Raw genomic sequence first — 20,998 nt, 5'->3', positions numbered from 1 at the left:
CTGGCACTTTTTGGTGTGTTTGAGAGCAGTAAAACACAGACAGTCCCTTAATGGTCCTGAATTCAGTAAAGGTGTCAAAAATGACATCAGGGCCCTGGAGCGTGTCCAGAGCAAGGCTACGAAGCTGGTGCAGGGCCTGGAGCACAAGTCCTGTGAGGAGCGGCTGAGGGAACTGGGGGTGTTTGGTCTGGAGAAGAGGAGGCTCAGGGGAGACCTCATTGCTCTCTACAGCTACCTGAAAGGAAGGTGTGGGGAGCTGGGGGTCGGCCTCTTCCCACAGGTAACTAGTGATAGGACTAGAGGGAATGGCCTCAAGTTGCGGCAGGGAAGGCTTAGGTTGGAAATGAGGAGACATTTCTTCTCGGAAAGAGCAGTCAGGCATTGGGACGGGTTGCGCAGGGAGGTGTGGAGTCATCATCCCTGCGGGTGTTCAAGGAAAAAAAAAAAAAAAAAAAAGGCCACCACAGAATTTGTGGCTCCTGGTGTACGCCGAGCTCAAAATGGCGCACTGGGAATTGCTCGGATGGGTTTCTGTGTGGTCCCATGAGGCTCATATTTCCCTGCTGTTAAAAACGCTGAAAGCTGGGCTGCAGCAGAGCCCTGGAGAAATGGGAAAGTGACGCCTGAGCAATATATTTTTGGCTGAAATGTGTGTGAATAGCAAGCTGGAGCCAGGGATATTGCTAGGGAGGATGGAGGGAGCCTGTGTGGCTGGAGCCATGGCATTCACCAGGTGCACCCAGCCCCTTCTGCCAGGATGCTAATTTATCCTGGCTTCTTCTGAGAGGAAACTAAAGTCACTTATTTATCTTCAAAAACCCTCTATTTTGCAAAGGTGGTGTTACAATTCCTTACAAAACAAAAACAAACTCTTAACCAGAGTCAAGCCTTGTATTTATACGGAAATTTCCTGGCTTTGCTCTTGTGATATAATTATACTGCTGAAGCTTTGAGTCCCAAAGCCACTGTTACAGCATACCAAAAAATACCCACGTGGAAGATGATACTGTTCAATCTGCAGTTGTATAATTACACCAGAAGAGTAACGCCAGTCAGAGTCCCTTTAAAACATGTCCTTGAGCTATATATCTCTCTTGAAAGTTATTTGAGTACAGCTAGTGTATATTTATTGATCGGCTGTAACGGCACCAGCTTTAGAACAAGTTGCTCCTAATTAATTCAGTTTTGGAATTACTTTGAAGGAACAGAATGCCACACTTGGATTTCTTATTATTGGGAAGCCATTTTTTTTTTTTTTTAGAAGTTTAAGAAATAAACAAAACTTTTCAGTCTTTTCAGGATTCGCTTTCTTAATGTCAATTATAAACCCTAACTTGGGGCCTCACCATTTTGCCAGTGCTTTCATTAGGAGCCTCTGTACTCCTGTCTCTTTGCTATGGTACACGTGAGGGTAATGGATCGGCGGGCTTGGACCTCCTTCTGCAGATCTGTGGCTGTACCGTTCCACTGGGCTCATTTAGGAAATGTGCCTTTCATGAGTACTGAGTGCAAGTGAGATGGATGGGGTTTTATAGCAGAAATATTGTAATGTTCCTATTCAGTGAGACCCAGCGCATCCAAGCTTTGCACTGAATTTGTTTTTAATCTCAGTTGTTTCAATTACAGGGCTAAAACAGAATCACTACTTTTAAAACAAAATGAAACAAAAAACACCTTCTCTGTCCTGTCAAAAGCATTTTACAACATTTGAGCCCATCTCTCTGTTGTGGGATTTGCTCCTGGCAAAATTTTGTTTCCATACTACTTGTTTAATAGTGCAGGAAAAAGGATAAGGGAGATCCATTCCTCATAGCGGAGATTCTTCTCCTCCTGATTCTACAATCAACACTTGCACATGTAGTATTGATCCTTTTAAGTTTTAAAACAAATACAAAGCACAGATATTTCAGTTCAGCTCTTCTTATAGACCACAGAAGTCAAATTTGTTCATTACGCTGAAGGATATTGGAATTAAGCTATTTTGGGGTGGGAGGCATTTAAGAAACAGCTAAGGATGCTCTAGTAGTTGTCTAGCTCTTCTGCTGTGTGGACCCTAAAACACTGCTGTAGCAGAGCTGTGGTGTTTGGTAGGGCATATTTAAGCCTCTTTTCCTTGCCATTCATAGACCACACAGATACAGTCCCTTTGCATTTCTGCTTACTATGTTTGAATTAGAAGCAAATTATAATGGTAATAGATTTCGTGGTGAAAAACAGTGGAAATTTATCTGTACTCTAATCTTATTTGTACTTGAATAAAAATATATTTATTATATATAATTACCACTGTATTATTATTATTATATGGTATATGTAATGTTTTATCTCTATATATTATTTATAAGTTATTAATAATTAAATTGTATTTTAATCTGTATCTTATCTTAATCTGAGTTTTTGAGACAGCAGATCAGAAAGTTTCAGCATTTCATTTTCAGCAAAAAACAGAGGGAAGATTTACAACAACTCCTCCAAACCTGAAAGGACTGACTTCAGTTCCACCCTTGAATGAGGAGCTGCACCTGTCAACTACATTATATACTGATCTCTTCACCCTATACTTTTGGGTTCCTCTCTTGATAAGTGGTAACTTTGTCTGCTCACAGCCAAGTGAACAATACCTTTAATCCTTGGTCATCATCTGGGACACAGAGGCAAACAGGAAACTTTCCCAGCCTTGCAGCCCATGATGTACAGGCAAGGAACGCACCTAAAACTGATGCGAGGAACCCAATAGCTGGGTCAGGGGACATGGTCCATTTGTGCCCACAGAGCCGCCATGGGATATGACTCAACCCCACACTGTCATTCCATTGCATATTTTATAGGCCATCAGCACGAAGCCATTTTCATGGCAATTTTTCTGCTAAGGCAATGATCAGCCACTTGGGAAACCCTGCAGTTCTTTGGGTTCGAGCACACTTTGCAAGGTGAAGGTTCATCTCTTGCTCGAGACAGGCAAACCCGAGGGAAAGGGGTGGACTCACGCCCCATTGCAGCAATCATCTCACAGTCGGGATGGAAAGCGCCGCAGCTGCTAATTGCTTTCCTCAAAACCTTGTGCTGTTTGCCGACAAGCTCCTTGGCACGCAGTCTGTGTGTTTGTTTAGGAGCAGACACAAGCAAATTAGCTTGGAAGAGCTGAGGCCTGATGCTACATTCATATTCCCGTAGTGCCATTTATTCCTGTGGGAGCATGTGCAAATTAATTCTGTAGGCTGCTCACTTAAATGGTGCTAATTGCATCGGTCCTCTTGACAAGATACGTCTGCTGTCAGACGTCCAACGAGTTTCTTGCATTTGTGTGGGCGTGTTAGAGAGGGAGAGGCTATCAGAGAATCCTATAGTGTAGGTATCTCTTGGAAAGAGGAGTCCTCACCAAGATTTGGGAGCTCCAAAAGGAACTTTGGATGGAGGTTTGAAGATAGGCTAATGGATCAGCCTGGAGATAAAGCTTTTGAGATGTTCAGAAAAAAGAAAAAAAAATTAATACATTTTTCTTTTTTTCACCAGGTTCAAAAGCGCTTTAAGTGCTTGGAAATCCCAGAACGCCCTGCATTTCCCCTGTCCTGACTTAAACAGGATAAGATGTTCTTGGCTGTGCAATCAGCCCCTTCCCACTTTCTTTTTTGAAATGAGTGCATGTACAATTGGTGACCTGTGACCATAAAATGAATTTAGCAGTTTTGCCCAAGAGGCTCCTTTAGATCTGTATGACAGAGCTCTTAGAAAGGATGATATTTACGGGTTGTATCTGAACTAGGAACCGTAAATGTGGCCAGAAACGTTCCTGGGCAATGTAATGCACTCATCTGTGCTGGTAAACTTGGAGAATGATGTCTGGCACATTTTGGCCCAGGCCAGCTAATGTTCTGTCTGACGGTTTGCAGGGCCCAGATGGGCACTTATAGCATGCCAGGGACTATTCATGGACAGCAGAGGCCTTGTTTTGGAGGCTTAAACCTTTTGCTAGCATAGACATGAGCCTGAACATGCCATGGCCTCAGTGCATCTGACCGTGCTTGTTTTACTTGGATGAATGCAACTGTGGCGTCTTTGATAGATGTCTAACTTGAGAACCGTGTGTCCTCAAGTTCCCCCTGTAATCAGAAAGAGGAGAACAGCTTTTCCAGGGGTAAATCAGGGCACCTAATTTGGGTTTCTGCTCTGAATTGCCCTCTGAAGGAGCCTTGCTTCTCAGTCCCTGTAGAAGGAGTCAAAGAACATCCTCCTGTCTGGGACCTTAAATGTGTGTGGTGTGAATACACCCTGGGGTGTAATACCTGCTAATAGCTTTGCTTGCCCTCTGAGTGATATATGGCAGCTACTGAGCAGTGCAGGGCACTGAATGTGTGGTTACTCATGGAACCACATTTTCCGGCTGCTGTGCTGATAAAAAGATATCTGCACTCCCACAGCAGTCACCTCTGATCCTGCTCTGAAGCCGGGGAATTTTGTGAGCAGGATTGAGCTGGGTTCTGGTTCATATTTAGGCTATATTACTAAATATGTAGCATTTAAAGGAAACGTGACAATACCAGTGCCTTGTGATGTCATAAGGAGTAGGGTTGGCTGTCTGTGTTCGCTCAGTCCATAAGCTCTGCTAGGGGGGAGGCTTGTTGTCCCATTTCCATTTCATCATGTGCATTTGTGAGACCCATCACTGTGCTGGTCCCTTTGTGTGCAAACATGGCAACCTCGTCCAGAATCAACACAGGCACTATTTGGAGAGAAAAAGGCAGAATCCACCTTGGCTACAGCATCCATGAAGGGCTGATTTTCCTGGCATTGATGGACTTCAAACTTCACGGTGTCCTAGATACAGCATGATTTCAGAAAGGAAGAATTACATTAGGCATTAAACTGCAAGGTGGAATCACATAATTGCTGCGGTGCTCTGTTTTACTTACACATTGCTACAAATTATAATGTTAGTATAGAAGCAATTGCAGTATCATTACACTGTCAGTGCCGCCACTGCAGTTGAAAGATATGCCAGGTTTTTTTTCCTTATGAACTTGTTTTTGAGGGTGGGTTGCACATTAAGGATCACTTCATTCGTTGGGAAGGAACATTTGACAATGAACATTTGCAAAAAGTCTGTAGTGCATCTGGGCAGAGCGTGGAGGTATACTTCTAAAAGAAGTATTTTTAAAAGTGTTTAAAAAAAAAATGAATTTTGAGGCTTCATAATACTCCATGCAGAGTGTTTTAAAAAAGAAAAAAAAAAAGGAGCAAATAAAAGTAGTGCTATATATAGCAGTCATTTATGTTATCAACTGACTGCGGGGAGTTAAGTGTTCTGGAGGAACTGCTGCACAGTGAACCAAGTAACTGAAGAGCAGAGCTAATGGGGTCTGGGAGAGCTCCACTGAGAAACTAGTTTCATGAAATCTTCTTAACTTTAAGAAGAATTTTCTCACCAGGCCCTTGTCCTTTAAGCTTGAGCTTTGATGGGAAAATTTCTTCCAGTACGGAAAAAAAATGCCATATTAACCACCAAAGAAAAATGAAGATTGTTCTATGCAGCTAAGCTCTCCCCCCTTAAATCCTTCAAATCTCTCGTGTTGGCAAAGTTATTATTGTTTAGCTCTGAAAAACACACAAGGTCCAGAATTCGTCTTTGGACATTGGCCAAAGAAATGTTATTCTTTGCAAATATTTTGAGTTCTGGTCTAAATTTTTGGAAGACAGCTTTTAATGAGGCCTGGATTTGTCAAGCTTTCTTTAGCAGTGGGTAGAATTTGTGGTGGGGTAAAGATCTGTGTCAGAGGATAAAACAAATGCTTAAATTAGGTAGATCATGCTTTTTAAGAGAAAGTGGCCACTTCCTGTTGCAGAAATGGAAAAATGATGGAGATGCAAAGCGTGGCTGAATCTCTGGCAAAGCGCTAGGCACTGCTGAAATTCTGGAATCCTAAAATTCTGGGTTTGGAAAAAAAAAAAAAAAAGAAACATGCCAATAAATAATGCTTGCTTTAACCTTCTTGTGTTTCTCTTCTCACCTCTGCTTTATTCTCGTGTAACTTGACAGCTACATGTGTTCAGCATTCATTATACACAAGTCCCTGGAGGAGTGCTTGGCAGCTGAGGGCTTGCTTATTCTTGAAAGAATAAAAATGAAATTGAAGAAACTGTTTAAAAAGTTTTGTCCTAAGGACAAAAGGACAGAGCGCTGGCAACTGGAGATTATGTTTAGCTCTTTGTACAGAAGGTTTCTCAATAGAAAACCCTGAGGGGCAGCAGGATCACAACGCTCCTAGTCAGGGATCCGTGTAACAGACATGGTGCTGAGATTTCTACAGCTCCCTCACGAGGGGAGCGGAGGGGCAGGCGCTGAGCTCTGCTCCCTGGGGACAGCGACAGGACCCGAGGGCACGGCATGGAGCTGGGATAGGGGAGGGTCAGGCTGGGTGTTAGGGAAAGGTTCTGCACCCAGAGGTGGTCGGGCACTGGGACAGGCTGCCCAGTGGTCACGGCCCTGAGCCTGGCAGAATTCAAGAAATGTTTAGACAATGCTCTCAGACACATGCTCTGATTATTTATTTATTTATTTATTTATTTATTTGTTGGGGTGGTCATTTGGGGACCCAAAAGTTGGACTCGATGATCCTTGTGGGTCCTTTCCAGCTTGGATATTCTATGATCTATGACTTTAACCAAACTTTCAAAGGGAGGGAGTTGCTTTCACAAGGATGTTGGATTTATGGTTCTCAGCAGAGGGACAACCTATTGTCCTCCTAATGTGAGCTAGTCCAGAAGTGGAAAAAGGAAATATCAGAAAGCAAATATTGCCTTGTGGTTTAAATCTGTCTCAATGCAGCTTTAAGGGAGAGTTTAGTAGATTTAATAACCCACTGCAGTGCAAAATCATTTATCCATTTGTATGTTTGTAGACCCTAAATGAGGCTTTGTGTTGAGCAAATTCTTTACCTTTCCCCTTCCCTTTTCCTCCCCTCTTTTTCCATTTCTCTTTCCTCTCTCTCTTTTTCTTTTTCTTTTTCTTTCTTTTCTTTCTTTCTCTTTCTTTCTTTCTTTCTTTCTTTCTTTCTTTCTTTCTTTCTTCTTCTTTCTTTCTTTCTTTCTTCCTCCCTTCCTCCCTTCCTCCCTTCCTCCCTTTCTCTCTCTCTTTCTCTCTTTCTCTCTCTTCCTCTCTCTCTCTCTTCCTTTCTTCCTCTTTCTCTCTTTCTCCCTTTCTCTCTTTCTCTTTCTTTCCCTTCCTGTCTTCCTGCTTTCCTGCCTTCCTTTTCCTGCCTTCCTGCCTTCTCTATCGCTCTTTCTGTCTGTTCTTTTCTATTTTTCCTTCATTCTCCTTTTTTTCTGTCCCTTTTCCTTGACTTTCCTTTGACATAACAAGGAGAGTTAAACTCTCAGATCATTCACATTGTTCTTTCCTAAATTCTTAGCCCTGTTATTACAGTTTCACGTCAATATGTTAGTAATGCTAATTTAATGCTACTGAAAGTTCCTGAGCTGACATGCTCTGCTGACATGTCTCTTACAGTGCACATACTCTGTAAGGTGCACTGTCTCTTTTAATTTTAAAATGTTTGACAGCTTTGGGATTTTTTCATGGAGAGTATCTTAAAGGATGATATGTAAAAGTGAGGTTTAAATCACTCATTATCATCAAACAGATCTCAGTATAATTTGCTTAAAGAAAAGGGTGTGAGCTTCACTTTCAGGAAACTACACTCTGCTTCCTTGAACCAAGAAGCTCAGGTGTACCGAGTCAGCTTGTCCAGTGATGAGCAGGATTCAGAGGAAGATATCACCATCAAAATAAGTGGGACAGAGAGCCCCATTTCTGTCAGGTTCTTAAGCATTTTTTTTTTTTTAAATACAGCCTCACCTGTATTTAAATGTCTTAAAATAAAGTACCTAGTGCAAAAGAGAGACGTAAGCTCTTTCTATATTCAGTGCAGAGAAGGACATCTCCAAAGAGTGTTGCAACCCACCTTAAGCCTGGTGTCCAAGACAGCTGTAGAGGGTGCTGAGATAGCTCAGAAGTTTTTCAGAGCCCAATGTATTGCATCATTTGTTGGTGCATCAGGTGCACAGGCACTGTGAGATGTGTGAGCATTTTTTGAAAGAATTCATGAGACGTTTTCTGTAAGTGTCCCCAGTGATTGGAAATGACTGAACATCTTTTTGAAGGATATACAATATCCATTTCTCTTTGAGATTCAATTCTCACTATGACCACAATATTTTTCCCGATATTTTATGTTGTTACTCTTTTGTACTTAAGGCACTCCTGCAGGAGGCATCCTCTGTGCTAATATGTCTCTGTTCCAGAGGACCTAGTAGGATGGAGTGAGGGAGGACAGGGATCAGGGTGGAAAAATAGAATTTTTTGTAGAGATCACCAGCAGACCTGAAGCAGGGAAAGTGGAAAACCATTGTCATTGAGTCAGCACCAAGACTTGTGTGAGGCTGATTCGGATCCTCTGTTTTCTCACTGATGAGGGATCCACAAACAATTCTGAACAATTTGGAGTTTTCTGAAAAAAAAAAAGAGTGAAAAAGGAAGCTAGAAAAAATCAAATGACTATCCTACATTCAGCAAGTCTGTTGACGAATCTGTCTATAGAGGAAGGAAATGATCTCCAGCCATCCCAACAACACATACTGTCATTGCTGGAAAGTGTGGACTACTAGAGCATAAAGATAGGATAGGAGAAGAAAGATACCTGGGAAAACATTTAGCTGCTGAGCGCAACGCTAATTATGGGCCTTTAAAATGATGATAATGTGTTGCTAATTCAAAAAGTTATTCAAATGTAGAGTTATAGACCAGTTTGCCTGATTCAGTCACAAAGAAATAATAGTTGATGTGGAAGCCAGTGAATAAACTATTACGGATGAGAGTTATTACGTATCCCTATTCAGGGATTATAGTTTTATGAGAAAGAGGTCATCTCTAAGAAAACTCATTTCTTTCTGCAAGGAGTTACGGTTTGGTTGATATGGTAACTACCCAGATATAATATATTTGTTCTTAGGCATTGTTACTGCCTACTGAATGACATTTGCATTAAAAAGTAACACTATACAGTGGATTAAGAACTGACTGAACTCATGTAGCAGGTATCGGTGGAAAGGCATCATTACTAGTGCAGCTGTAAAAGGGATATATAGAAGTCCTGGCGCTATTCCAAATTTCTGCAAACCCTGTGGACATAAATATAAAATCGTTGGTGATAAAATTTGTGGATAGAGCAAGGGATTGATAGAATATTGCATAAGGCGGAGGACAAGGAAGCAATATGTATTTAAAAGCTACTGCAAAATCATATTGCTTTGCTTCTAAAGGAAAACACCAGGGATATAATTTTATTTTATGAAATTCTTACATGCATGGGAATCAAATTTTCTAAGGTAGCCAGAAAGGACATAATAATGACCAGTGGCTGAAAGCTCAGGTTACTTAGTTTGTCTTCTCTTTTACAGTATGCTTAAATGCTTACAAATTAAGAGGTGTGGCTGCAGTGCAGATTTTATTACTGTATTTGCCACTCACATTGGATGCTCACTGCTGCAAACCCTCTTAGGAATTCTCCAAACACCACAAGTGTTTGCCTGAAGTTTGGCCTGGCAATAGCAGAAAGAATGGGCATAAGCACTCGTCTCTGGTGCTAAAATATTCGTCTTTATCAGGGATCTGGATGAAGGGCTCCAAAAGAAGGGGACAGCTTTTGCCATCTCTTTTCTCTCAGTGCACCCCTGGATGTAGCACTGGGACCTGTTTTCCAGCTGGGACCAGCTGATGTGCTTTCATTCTGGCACGCTCTTCCTTTGGACACAAGGAGCTGTGCTGCTAAGTTAGGTGGTAAAGCACTAACCTCTTATATGTCTGTATGAATTATTCTGTAGCTGGAGAGTGAGCATGGCAAATATTTTTTTTCCCTTGTGGATTGTTTGTTCTTGTGCATTAGATGTGGACAGGAAGGCAGCACAAGACATTTGTAAAATAAAGGCCAAAGTGAGGCCACAATTATTTAAGAGGTAATAAGAGATTTAAAGGACAAAGTGGTAAGAAGAAAATTGGCGTTTCCATTTCTTTGTGGCAAGAGAGTTCTGCACCAAGGCCAAGCATATGGTTTTGCTGTATAGTCCTGGTTCAAACACAGGAGCTACAACCAGGAAGATTTTGCTAGCCCGTGCTTCCCTGCTAGGAAGCCGTAGTTCTTTTTAACTGAACCTAGTGGACGGTGTCTGATGTCATTAAAGATAGGAATGATGATTAATGTATCTATAATTTAGCAACATTAGTTCGCTGTTACACAAAGAGGTACCCTGCTGTGTTTGAGACTTGTTTTATTCTTCCTTCTGTATCTCTCCGAGGCAGCATAGGTGAATGACATTTTTGTGATTTTATTCATGCCTTCCATTTGTTTACTCTTTATTTGGGAGAATTTTGCTCATGTTGATTTCTTACTTTGCTTATTTTACTGCACAGCCATACATCTTCCAGTTCTGAGACCAGGCCTCAGAAGTACTGTTTGCTGCACTGACTCAGTACCTGTAACCAAAAGAGCATTTGTTCTTAGCAAAAGCAGAATTCAAAGCATCAATTTAATATCTGCACAGGGCTTTTGATACTTCTAAGAAAATCTTTTGTCAGTACAGCTTGGTTTTGAATGGGAGAAATGGCATAACTTTGGCTCTTGCAAGTCTTAATGGTTTCAAAGTTTTTCAGTTTTCAAAGTTCTCCTAACAGAGAAGTGTTTCACTGTTGTGTTGGGAAGTCGTACAGGCCTCTGATGAAGAGGAGAAAACTGATCATTTCACCTGTCTAAAGCGAAGGACATAAGCAGTCTTGAATGAAGTATCCTGGCTTTCAAACCACTAAGTAAAATGGAGCACAAGAGATCTCTGGCTAAAATTTACATGAACTGACCCTGTGATCAGTCAATACTGGTTCCTGCTGTGGTGCTGCATCCAGCTCTGGGGTCACCAGGACAAGAAAGACATGGATGTATTAGGGCTGGTCCGCAGGAGTCTTTATCAGGCTTTGTAATGGTAGGATAAGATGTAATGGTTTTAAACTGAAAGAGGGTAGAGTTAGATTAGATATTAAGAAGTTCTTCACTCAGAGGGTGGTGAGGCCCTGGCACAGGCTGCCCAGAGAAGCTGTGGATGCCCCATCCCTGGAGGTGCTCAAGGCCAGGCTGGATGGGGCTTTGGGCAACCTGGGCTGGTGGGAGGTGTCCCTGCCCATGGCAGGGGGTTGGGTTTAGGTGATCTTTAAGGTCCCTTCCAACCCAACCTATTTTGTGATTCTGTGTGGTGTGAAAAAAAGGTGACTGCTCTGAATTTTATCTGTAGAAGCAACAGCCCTGAAGATAGTCCAAAGAAAATCTGCTTGCATGATTCTTCTTGGCAAAGAGATGTAGGCATAGAACCACAGAATGGCTTGGGTTGGAAGGGACCTTACAGGGCATGCTGGTGGTTCTCTCAAAAAAACGCTGATAGGAATTTGACTGAGGTACTCTACACATACTGACAAACTCCTTGCCTATGTGAACTGTGCAACACCAGACCCTTGGCTGAGTAAAGGTACTTTTCTGCTGTGTTGATACAAAATTATCCCAATTCTAAACACCCTGGATAACATATTCTAGCAAGAATGACCGCTCTCTGGCCTCCCTTGCTGCTGCAGCAAAGGGTCCTGAATGTGTTCAACTGCTTTTTATTGCTGTGTTGGCTTTTGGGGCTTCTGGCAATAGATTTTACAGTCTTCTTTGTTTCCATTGAGCTTAGTGTACCTCAGCTGCAGCTGATAATCTGGCCCGTAAATTCATCAGCACAATGGAACAGGAAGAATATCTGATTTCATTGCTAGGCTTAACTAAACATTGTGGAATATCAGATTTTTTATTGAAAGTCAGGAAGCAGGAGGAGAAATACAGGTTCTGCTGTCAACATCCTCAGAAAAATCATTCTTATCTCACAATTTTGGATGTAGCTTCATGCACAGTTCAAGGTGAACCTCCTGTAGAAAGTCTTGAGAGAGCCCTGTGGGATTGTGCCCCACTGGTGAGGGCATTGCCTGTGCTGGGGTCACTCTTGGCTCCTGGCTCTGTGCTCTTTTGGAAGCAGCTGGCCCTTGCTGCTCCTTGACAAGCACAACAACTAAAGATACTGAAGGACTAATGTACGAAACATCAGGTGGAGGTGATACTAAATACCATATGCAGCAAGACGAGTGTTGCAACTGCAGAATATATATATATATATATTATGGTGTTTACAATTAGGCAAATGGAGGAATGGGACTTAGTTTTCCTCACCTGGCTGTGTTTAAATAAGAGAAAGGACATGAACGTGGGGCTGTGCATGCAGTGTAAAGTCAGAGGTTCATTTGTACATTCTCATTAAATCAATTCCTCGAGCTGGTTGTCCCCGTTGATTACAAGCGTGCAATTATCTATTGATCTGGGAAAACAAAGCATAAATAAATGTTGCTTCAAAGATATGTCAGGAAAGAGGTGGATAGGTAGACAGTTCTGTGCAGAAAAGCATTTACCCACAGCTGTGATGACACTAATTGGGAGCATGAGAAATGACTGGGTATTTTCACTATCTCCTTTGAAGCCTGTGTATAGGGCTGAATGTTCTTCAAAGTTTTAGTCATACTTAATGGTGCTTTCTGCTTGAGCAAACTCAAGGAGAACAGACACATAAAAAGTCATGGCGCTAGAGCAGTGTTGACAGGAGAACCACGCACAATTTGGTAAGATACCTCACAGTGGGCTTCACCTTGTCTCTGATACTGGCCTCTTATGGGACCTTTTCACGACCGATGTCAGTTCATCATTCTGTGCTCCAGATTCTGCTTCCCATCTTGTTTCTGTTTTGGGTAGAGATTTATTTATTTATTTATTTATTTATTTATGAGTAGGAGCTGTTCTATCTATCTGAAAAGTTTGAGCAGCACCCCAATATTAACTGGGCCTTGAGATGGGCCTTCTCACCAAATCTGACAGTGGAATCATTTTAAACGTTCTCAAGTTTTTGTGTCTTCCATGCAGATTTATGGAGCAATGAAAGAAAGCCAAAGTAATGTCTTAGCTTTGGGGAAGGCTCTGTTGGGCTTCTTGGCTGGCCAGTCAAGGAAAAAAGTAGCTCAAAACCAGATGTAGGGTGTTTGGTCTCTTGCCTAGCCTGTGGTTAAGGGATAGGATAGGGGAAGGGAATTTAGGGTGTGTAGAGAGAGACAGGGAACAGAATTTTTGCAGTGGGACGACATGGAAGTGGACAAATCCCAGGAAATCAGGTTTTGTTAGGTACGTATCTTACAAAATGATGTATTTACCTGTGATAATTTTGTACTGGTTCTTTTGCTTTTTCAGACGTTCTGTGTCCAAATGTCCGTGTGGAAGGAGATCGATTCAAGCATACCAATGGGGAGACTGATGAGATTCCAGGTAAAGAGACACACTTTTCTGCTGTACAGCTGGGGGTTGAGAAAATAGAATTATATGTTTCTGGTGTGACGTTCTTATCTGTTACACAGTTGAGTTGGCATTTTCTTAATCTAACACATTCAGTGATGGAGAATTATTCTAGAAACTGTAGGACTGGAAAAGAGTTATCTGACCATGGACAGAAAATTTATCATGAGCTTTTTTTTTTTTTTTTTTTTGACATGGCAGCAAATTAAAAAGCTAGTGGAGCTTATAGTAGTGGATAGGGGAAAGCAATAAGCCTTTTGTTTTGTTTTCTCTTTTTTTTTTTTTTGATCACTCAACATTTGATGAGTTTGAATGTCTATTTATTTGGTCTGTGATTATTGTGGGATGTCCACAACCAATGACCATTACCAGTGAAGATCAGGTTATGCATGTGTATGTAAGAAAGAAAAAAAAGAGAGAGAGGGGGAGAAAGTCACAAGAAGGACCAGCTCATCTGAAAAAATCAAGTGAAAAATTAAGAGAAAAGAAGATTTGGTAAGATCTCTGCTTTTCCATGAGTTCTGATACATCCTTCCAGGCAGATGAAGGACTTAATTTGTCAGACATATGCATGGGCTGTGCTTCTTTTCTACCCACCCAACACTGTTTGAGCTGCTGGCAGAGAAAACCTGTGCAGCAAGAAAGTGCTGTGAATATCTCTGATTGACCCAAAATCTGCAGTGAGAGGCTGGAGGCTCTTCTGCAGCTTGATTATGAGTCAAAATGGTAAAGGTCTGACAGCTCTGCTACAATTTAAGAGTTTTTTCTCTGGGGGACTTGCACTGCCTGCACAAAATATCAGTTCAACTGTGCTGTCTGTAGGCAGCTTATTTTGGCTGCAGTCTGGCTTCACCTAGGCCTGTGATGATGCTGAGTGGTAGCACCTTTTCTGGTTGTTAGACGCAACCCCATAGTCCCCATACACCCAATCTCAACTGCTGTCCACTTCTAGGTCTTGTGTCAACTGTGTCAGCTTATTCTGACAGTCCTTGAAGGCTGTGCAAATGGTAGAGCTATTCAACAGATAACCGTACTGATTCTGAAGGAGCCTATTTGTGGCAGAAGTTGCAGCTCAAAATGAGTAGGAGGATTGTATCCCTCGCACAAGATTATCTTCTACATGATGCTTCCCAGAAGGCTGGTGTTGCAAATGGCTGCCTAAGTCTAGTCTGTGTTCATCAGAGTAGAATTTTAATTCACGTGCTAATTGATACACTTTATGCTTTTATTTGGTTTCAAAAATAAATCTGATAAGAAGTGTAAAGGACAAGCATTCCACTTCAAGTCCAATGCAAGAGTATTGAGTACAACGAGGTGTACATTTTTATATATATTCACATTTATATACGTAGATACTTATGCTCTTCTGTAAAGTTTCTGTCTTTTAACTGTAGACTAGTTCAGGTTGGAAGGAAACTATGGAAGTCATCTGGTCCAACCTTCTGCTGGAAGTGGGACCTAACTTCAAGGTCCTCTTTAAAATTAACAGGTTGTTTGGGGCCTTGTACAGTTGAGTTTTGAGACAAACTTCAAAGACAGACTTTCCATAGGTCCTCTAGGCCCCTGTTGCAGTTTGGATGCTATCACATTGATTTTTTTCCCCTAATATCTAATCAGAATGTTATTTGTTGCAAGGTGTTTGTTCTCCTGGTTGGACAGATAGCATGGTGCAGGCATTTACTGGACACAGGGATCCTCTGTTCACCATAAAGCATAAAGGCTCATCGTACCGTGGAGTGGCTTAATAACAAGGTTATTGTAATATTTGACTAAAAAGGGTCTAAGGTTCATTGTGCTGCTGGAGATGGATCAGTATAGGACCAAAATGCTGACTGACTACTTATGTTCACCCTACATACACTGTGATAGTTTCAGAAGACTGCAGGCCCTTGGGTCCAATTCCAGCAGAATATCGTTGCATTCTCTCAGCTAAAGTAATTGGAAAATTTCCTTTGGCTTAGACCGCTGTATTTCCATTTTCAAAATAATGTGTTGTGCTGGTAGTTGCTGCTGAAGGGCTTTTTTGTGCTGCCCCAAAGAGGACTGCGCTGCAGTTTTGAGGAGCAGCCTTCCACCTGCTCCTCACGCCTGTGAGAGCATTTCAGCTCTGGAGCTTCTGTGGATTCACTACTGACAGCACAGAGGGGAAGGCAGTTCCTCTGCCAACTAGTCCTCAACTATTAAAGGCTTTGCAGTTAGTACCTGTGTCTTCCCCTCCACTTGGAAGCTTGATGATAGCCCAAATTGGTACTTGCCTGCAGGCTCCTAGCATGGCAATTCACAGCTGCATCCTGCACAAGCTTGTTTCTAGGCTGACACAAAGTGGAGCCCCATAGGATGGATGTTGCAGCTAACCTCATTTTAGGGTTGTATTTAGGCTGTATTAAAAGGCTTCTCACAGCAAACACCTCTTCCCTCTCTCAGGCAGGGATAAGATGACAGAACTGGAGGTAAGAGGGGGAAAAGTCTTTCTGCGAATTTTTTTTTCTCGTCTTTTTATTGTGTGAAATGCAGCAGCAGATGTCACAAGCAATTGTTTCACAAAGAACATCACCAATGCCGGCCCTTTCCCGTATACCGTATCTATGTACACATAATAACACGACCAGCAACCTTTAAGTGTGTGATTGCAGTTATCTGAACGTGATTTGAGTCACTCTGGATTAGCAGAAGTAAACATAAAGGCTAGATGATAGATGAGGTATAAAAGGAAAAACTTTGTGAGATGAAGGGAGCCAGGGGTGTGACTGAGCGGTGGAAGATGTGTGGGATTTTGTTAAGGCTGAGGCTGAGGGTAGGGGTACAGCTGAGAGCATGGCCCATGCACAGCCAAATGAATAACTACATGAGAAATGATACTATGAGCTGGAAGAGAACCAGCAGACTAAACTGATATTTCCCCTTTAAAAGACTGGTGCTTTTTTTCTTTAGACAAACAGAACTAAGCTAATCTCATCTATCTGAACTTCAGCAAGCATTTGGCAGAGTACTGTATTGAAAATAATTGCTAAAATTAAAAAGGATAGATATTAATAAAAGATGTAAAATGAGACAGAAACTGGCTAGCAGGGAAGTAATGATGGAGTTTATAGGAAAGGGAATAACAAGCCCGAGGGCAGACAGTGATGGACCTCCTCAGGTCCACTTTTAGGTCTAGTCTTCTCTGTGAATATCCACAATATAAATTAGGATCAAGCTCTCATGCAGGAGGAACTGGTTTGCCTCAGAAGCTTGGGATTTTTTCCAACTAAGTTGGGACAATTTGTTCAAAGGACATGTTATGGGACTTAGGGATCAGGACCAGGAATCTGTGCCATAAACCCATATTTTTTGGTGGCGTCTTAGCAGATGCTTGTAAGCCACAGTGCTGTACAGCTGGAGAAAAAGGCAATGGTCATTATTGGATAGGGTAAAGTAGGTCTTGTAGAGACAGGGAGGAATTCACGTGAATGGACAGAATTTTGGTTGTAGCTCATCTAGAAAAGCGTGCTTGGACTTCTTTGGTCAGGAAAGATAGGTTTGGTCTCGAGGAGCTAACATTGTGTTCAGGAGCCAGAGAGCCTATTTTCAACAGGAGGTTACAAAAGTGCAGCGTGCAGGTGGAAGGGGGAGATATGATTGCCTTCTGCAAATAGATCAGGGGAATAGCTGGAGGGAGATAGGGGAATCACTCAAGCTAAAGGACAAAGAGTATCATAAAAAATGGGTATCCGCTGTTTAAGAAATACATTCAGGTAAGACATTAGAAGAAGGCTTCAGACTGTCAGAGATATGAAGTCCTGGAACCAGCTGTGAAGTAATAGTAATGGAGACAAATAAACAGCAATGGACAGGGCTACTTCTCATAGCAGAAGGCTGTACGCTGACCCTCTGGTATCACAGCATTTAAATGAAAAATCACGAGCTGTAGCATCCAGTGAGGGTTGCCACGGTGAAATATGATTGCATGAGGTAAGGATATATAGGCGGCTTTACTGTACTACTGATACAAATTTTGGCAGTGAAGTGAAGCAGCATCAGCTGAGCAGTTCATAACATGTAAATTCTGAATATAAATGTTTCTGCATGCATTAGGAATCACACTGGGAATTCTGAAAGAAAGAGAGAAATCTGGTTAGGATACCAGGATAAACACTGTTTCTCTTCCAGGAAGTCTGATATTTTAAAGCAATGCTTAATGATACTTAAAATGAATTTCTTTCAGCATCCTTGTGGGTACCATGAGTTTTTTTTTTGTTGTTGTTGTTTTGTTTTATCAAGAAGGGAAAAGAAAACAGAAGAGAGTTTAACTCATCTGCCTTGAAATATTCAAAATAAAACCGCAGTTGTAATACTTAATCTCTCTTATATTTCTATATTGTTATTTTGGTCCCATCACCATTTAACAAGGGATCATGGCCTACTCCGAATGATGACCAGGCAGGAAAACACAATGATAACATTTTGCACCCTGAAGATTACCCCTTGTGTAGTTTTATGAACCGTTATATTGCATTGAAACAACACATGAATTATCAAGCTATTGAAAAATGAATTATACTTCTTGAGGTTTTAAAACTTCACATTTGTTTTATTTGTCTATTAAACTAGACCTGCAGGACATGGGATTTGGTTGCAGAAATCTGCATGATCCCTAGATGTAAAAAATGAGCTGAGCTCTGGTCTTCAACATTGTCCACCAGAGGAGATAATGCTACTCAGCAGATGACGGTTCCTATTTTCAGAGTGAATCTGCCACTGATGTAAAGAACGACTTGCACAGATTTTTATAAAATGCAAAGAAAAATTAACCCTGGGAAGGGATGCTTCCAACCACTGCATAACATTATGCATCATGTACAAGCCACACTGGATGGTGTTAATGGGGCAAGGAGGAAACATCAAAGCCCTGACTCTGTCTCCTAAGTAGTCACAAAGGCCATGGTATGTAGAACAGCAGAAATTGCATTACGGGTTGTGCCACGGATTGACTTCAGCAGTCTCACTCTCTTCCCCATCTCTGAAACCTTCATGTGCAGATGAGGAAAATGCCAGCATATTTATGATCTCTGTGTTTTTCTGTAGCTCTATAAAAGACGTTTGGGCATTCTACTACAGAGACACTGGCTGTAAAACTAGTAGCCTACAATTATAGACTGTAATGGCTGTGTTTAACTGTCAGCATGTCTCCAGTGTCCTGTGGTTTCCCGTACAGGGTCTGCATTCCAGAGATGCCAGTGACTAACCAGCTAATTACAATATTCTTGGGACTATTTATATTTTTTATATTAAAACATGTGGTAGCAGGAGAGAACTGGAGCATCCGGGCTGTTGAACCTGCAGAAGGAGCACGTTAGATCCATGTCCCTCGGGGCAAAAGTGCTCTTGTCACAGCATGATGGGCATTTTGCCCTCCCTTTGCACTTGGTACACTGCATCATCCGTCTTCAAGTCTCCTTGAGAATCCCCTGAGAGGTGAGTGGTGAATCCAGGAATAGCTGCAGAGGTCTGTAGTGGATCACTGACTTCAGACAGTAGATGCACACAGTTTTGCAGCAAACTTGAAGCTGGCTATTCATGTAGACACCAGCCACTCAATCCACAGTTGTGTAACCATATGTACAAGACTGGATATAGCTATGAAAGATGAGGGAGAAGGACGGAGCTTTCCTGTGCCATGGTGCAGTCACTTTGCTGTCACATTTTTCAGTGACCACCCATTAGGTGATGATAGAGGGGAGGAGGCCAAGAGCTTCTTCCCTCCTTCCCCCCCAGCTTTTCCTAAGAAGTCCCCATATATAATTTGGTAAAGTGTGATCAGCACTGCCTTAAGTGCTAATGATCATCCCTGGAGGTCTTCAAGAAATGTGTAGATTTAGAACTCAGTAGCATGATATAGTAGTGCACTTTAGTACTCGGTTAAAGGTTGGACCAGATGATCTTAGAGGCCTTTTCCAACCTGAATGCTTCTATGATCTCCATTCTAGAAGAGTCTGGAGACGTGGATTTGAAGCCTGACTCCTAAGACAAATGTATCTGGCTATAGCTGTTGTGTGTCCACGAGAAGCAAGCAGGAAAAGTAGCAGTCGATGTGTTGTCCAAGATTCAGTATTGTGTGAGCTGGAGAAACTGGATGGGCTTGTGTGGGCTGAATTTGTCCTCTAGGCTGGTAGGTGGGATACCTGTGGAGGTAATATTAGGAAGTCACTTTCAGCTTTGCTTTCCAGGAGGCTATGGACTGTAAAATAGCTAATCTCAACAATATAGCCTGTTTATCACACTTAAAAGAACTTTGAAGGTTTACATAAGTCACCAAATGACTCACCACTGTTCAAAGACATTTTAGTACCCAGTAACTCCAAGACAGCTCAAGTAAGCAAATGATTACCAATAAGTCATCCATGAGCTGTAACTGCAGCCACTACAGTCCTATGGGCTAGCCCTAACCTGTGTGCTAGGTGTACACCATGGCATGGCCAGTGTCCAGATCCCCCAGTTATCCAGGATGGGGACTTGCGGTGGTTTCACTTGGGCTTATGAACAAAAGCATCCTGCAGATTATATATCATCACACTGCCCCCAACAGAGCTGGGTTCAGGAATTTCTTGAATTAAAACCCCATGTTTTTTAAACTTTTTTTTTCCTAATATGTTCACAGTTGTAGCTATTACCCAACATCATGGATCTCAGTGGACTTTTCATACTGTGACCTGAGCAGTGCTAGGCATTGGATCCGTGCTGGAGCAGGTAGCCCAGCTTAGCTGCTCAAAGACATTAGGAAAAAATGGAGAAAAAATGCTGAAATTACTTTAGGATTTGCTACCGCAGGAAGAAAACTGGAATATTTGGTAAAAGCTGAGCAGTCCCCATGAAAGCTTTTCTCTGGTCTGAATCCCAGCAGTAACAAATTTTGACTTCTGCATTCACATTAAATACTTACATGGGTTAACCATGCACAGAAATAAGCACATGGAATATTCAGATAACCTGCATATTTTAAAAATATCTGTCCCCAAAGGTTGTTGTGTTTTTCTTGTTATTGTTGTTTTTAAACTAGTAGCATTTGCTTTCTTCCAGAAGTTAAACAAGCCAGGACTTTTTCTTACTGCAGTGTATTTGAGGTTGATAAAAGAGAAATACATTCAATTTCTGCCTCTTCATAGCCCAAGAAGCAACCAATCCTTTGGCTATAAAAAGATTAATAGTTTGGAGAATGGTGAGGTACCTGCCAGATATTTCTCAGCCCAGATAGTTTTGATTAATCCTACTTCAGAAAAAGATTGCTGCAAAAGAAGGGACTGGAAAAAGCATCTCCTAGATTTGTCACTGCAAGTGTTTTGGCCATTGTGCACATACGATGGGAAGAAGGTGTATATACAATTTCAAGAACCTCCTCCTAATGCTTGGAGATAAATCAGCCTGTCTGATGCAAATGGTCTCCAACAACTGCTGTGGTCAGTTCTGGGATTACCTACAGGTCTAATCTGTTTGGTACTGATCATCTGACACAAAGCAACCAGCACAGTCTCTTAGAGAGCAATCCCCAGCTGCAGTCATAT

At 41.8% G+C, this 20,998-nt stretch overlaps 1 protein-coding gene across 1 annotated transcript in view; it reads left to right on the top strand.

The window, feature by feature from the left end:
* Positions 1-20,998, top strand: part of COL22A1 (collagen type XXII alpha 1 chain) — a 201,863-nt gene that overhangs the window by 29,262 nt on the left and 151,603 nt on the right. Inside the window, exon 3 of the mRNA XM_035561694.1 lies at positions 13,359-13,433. Coding sequence (XP_035417587.1) covers positions 13,359-13,433 — 75 coding nt within the window. The remainder of the gene's footprint in view (positions 1-13,358; positions 13,434-20,998) is intronic.

Source organism: Cygnus atratus, chromosome 2 (genome assembly GCF_013377495.2).
Source record: "Cygnus atratus isolate AKBS03 ecotype Queensland, Australia chromosome 2, CAtr_DNAZoo_HiC_assembly, whole genome shotgun sequence".
NCBI classification, from domain to species: domain Eukaryota; kingdom Metazoa; phylum Chordata; class Aves; order Anseriformes; family Anatidae; genus Cygnus; species Cygnus atratus.
Note: the sequence above shows the minus strand (reverse complement) of the source record. Positions and strands in the feature narration are given on the sequence as shown.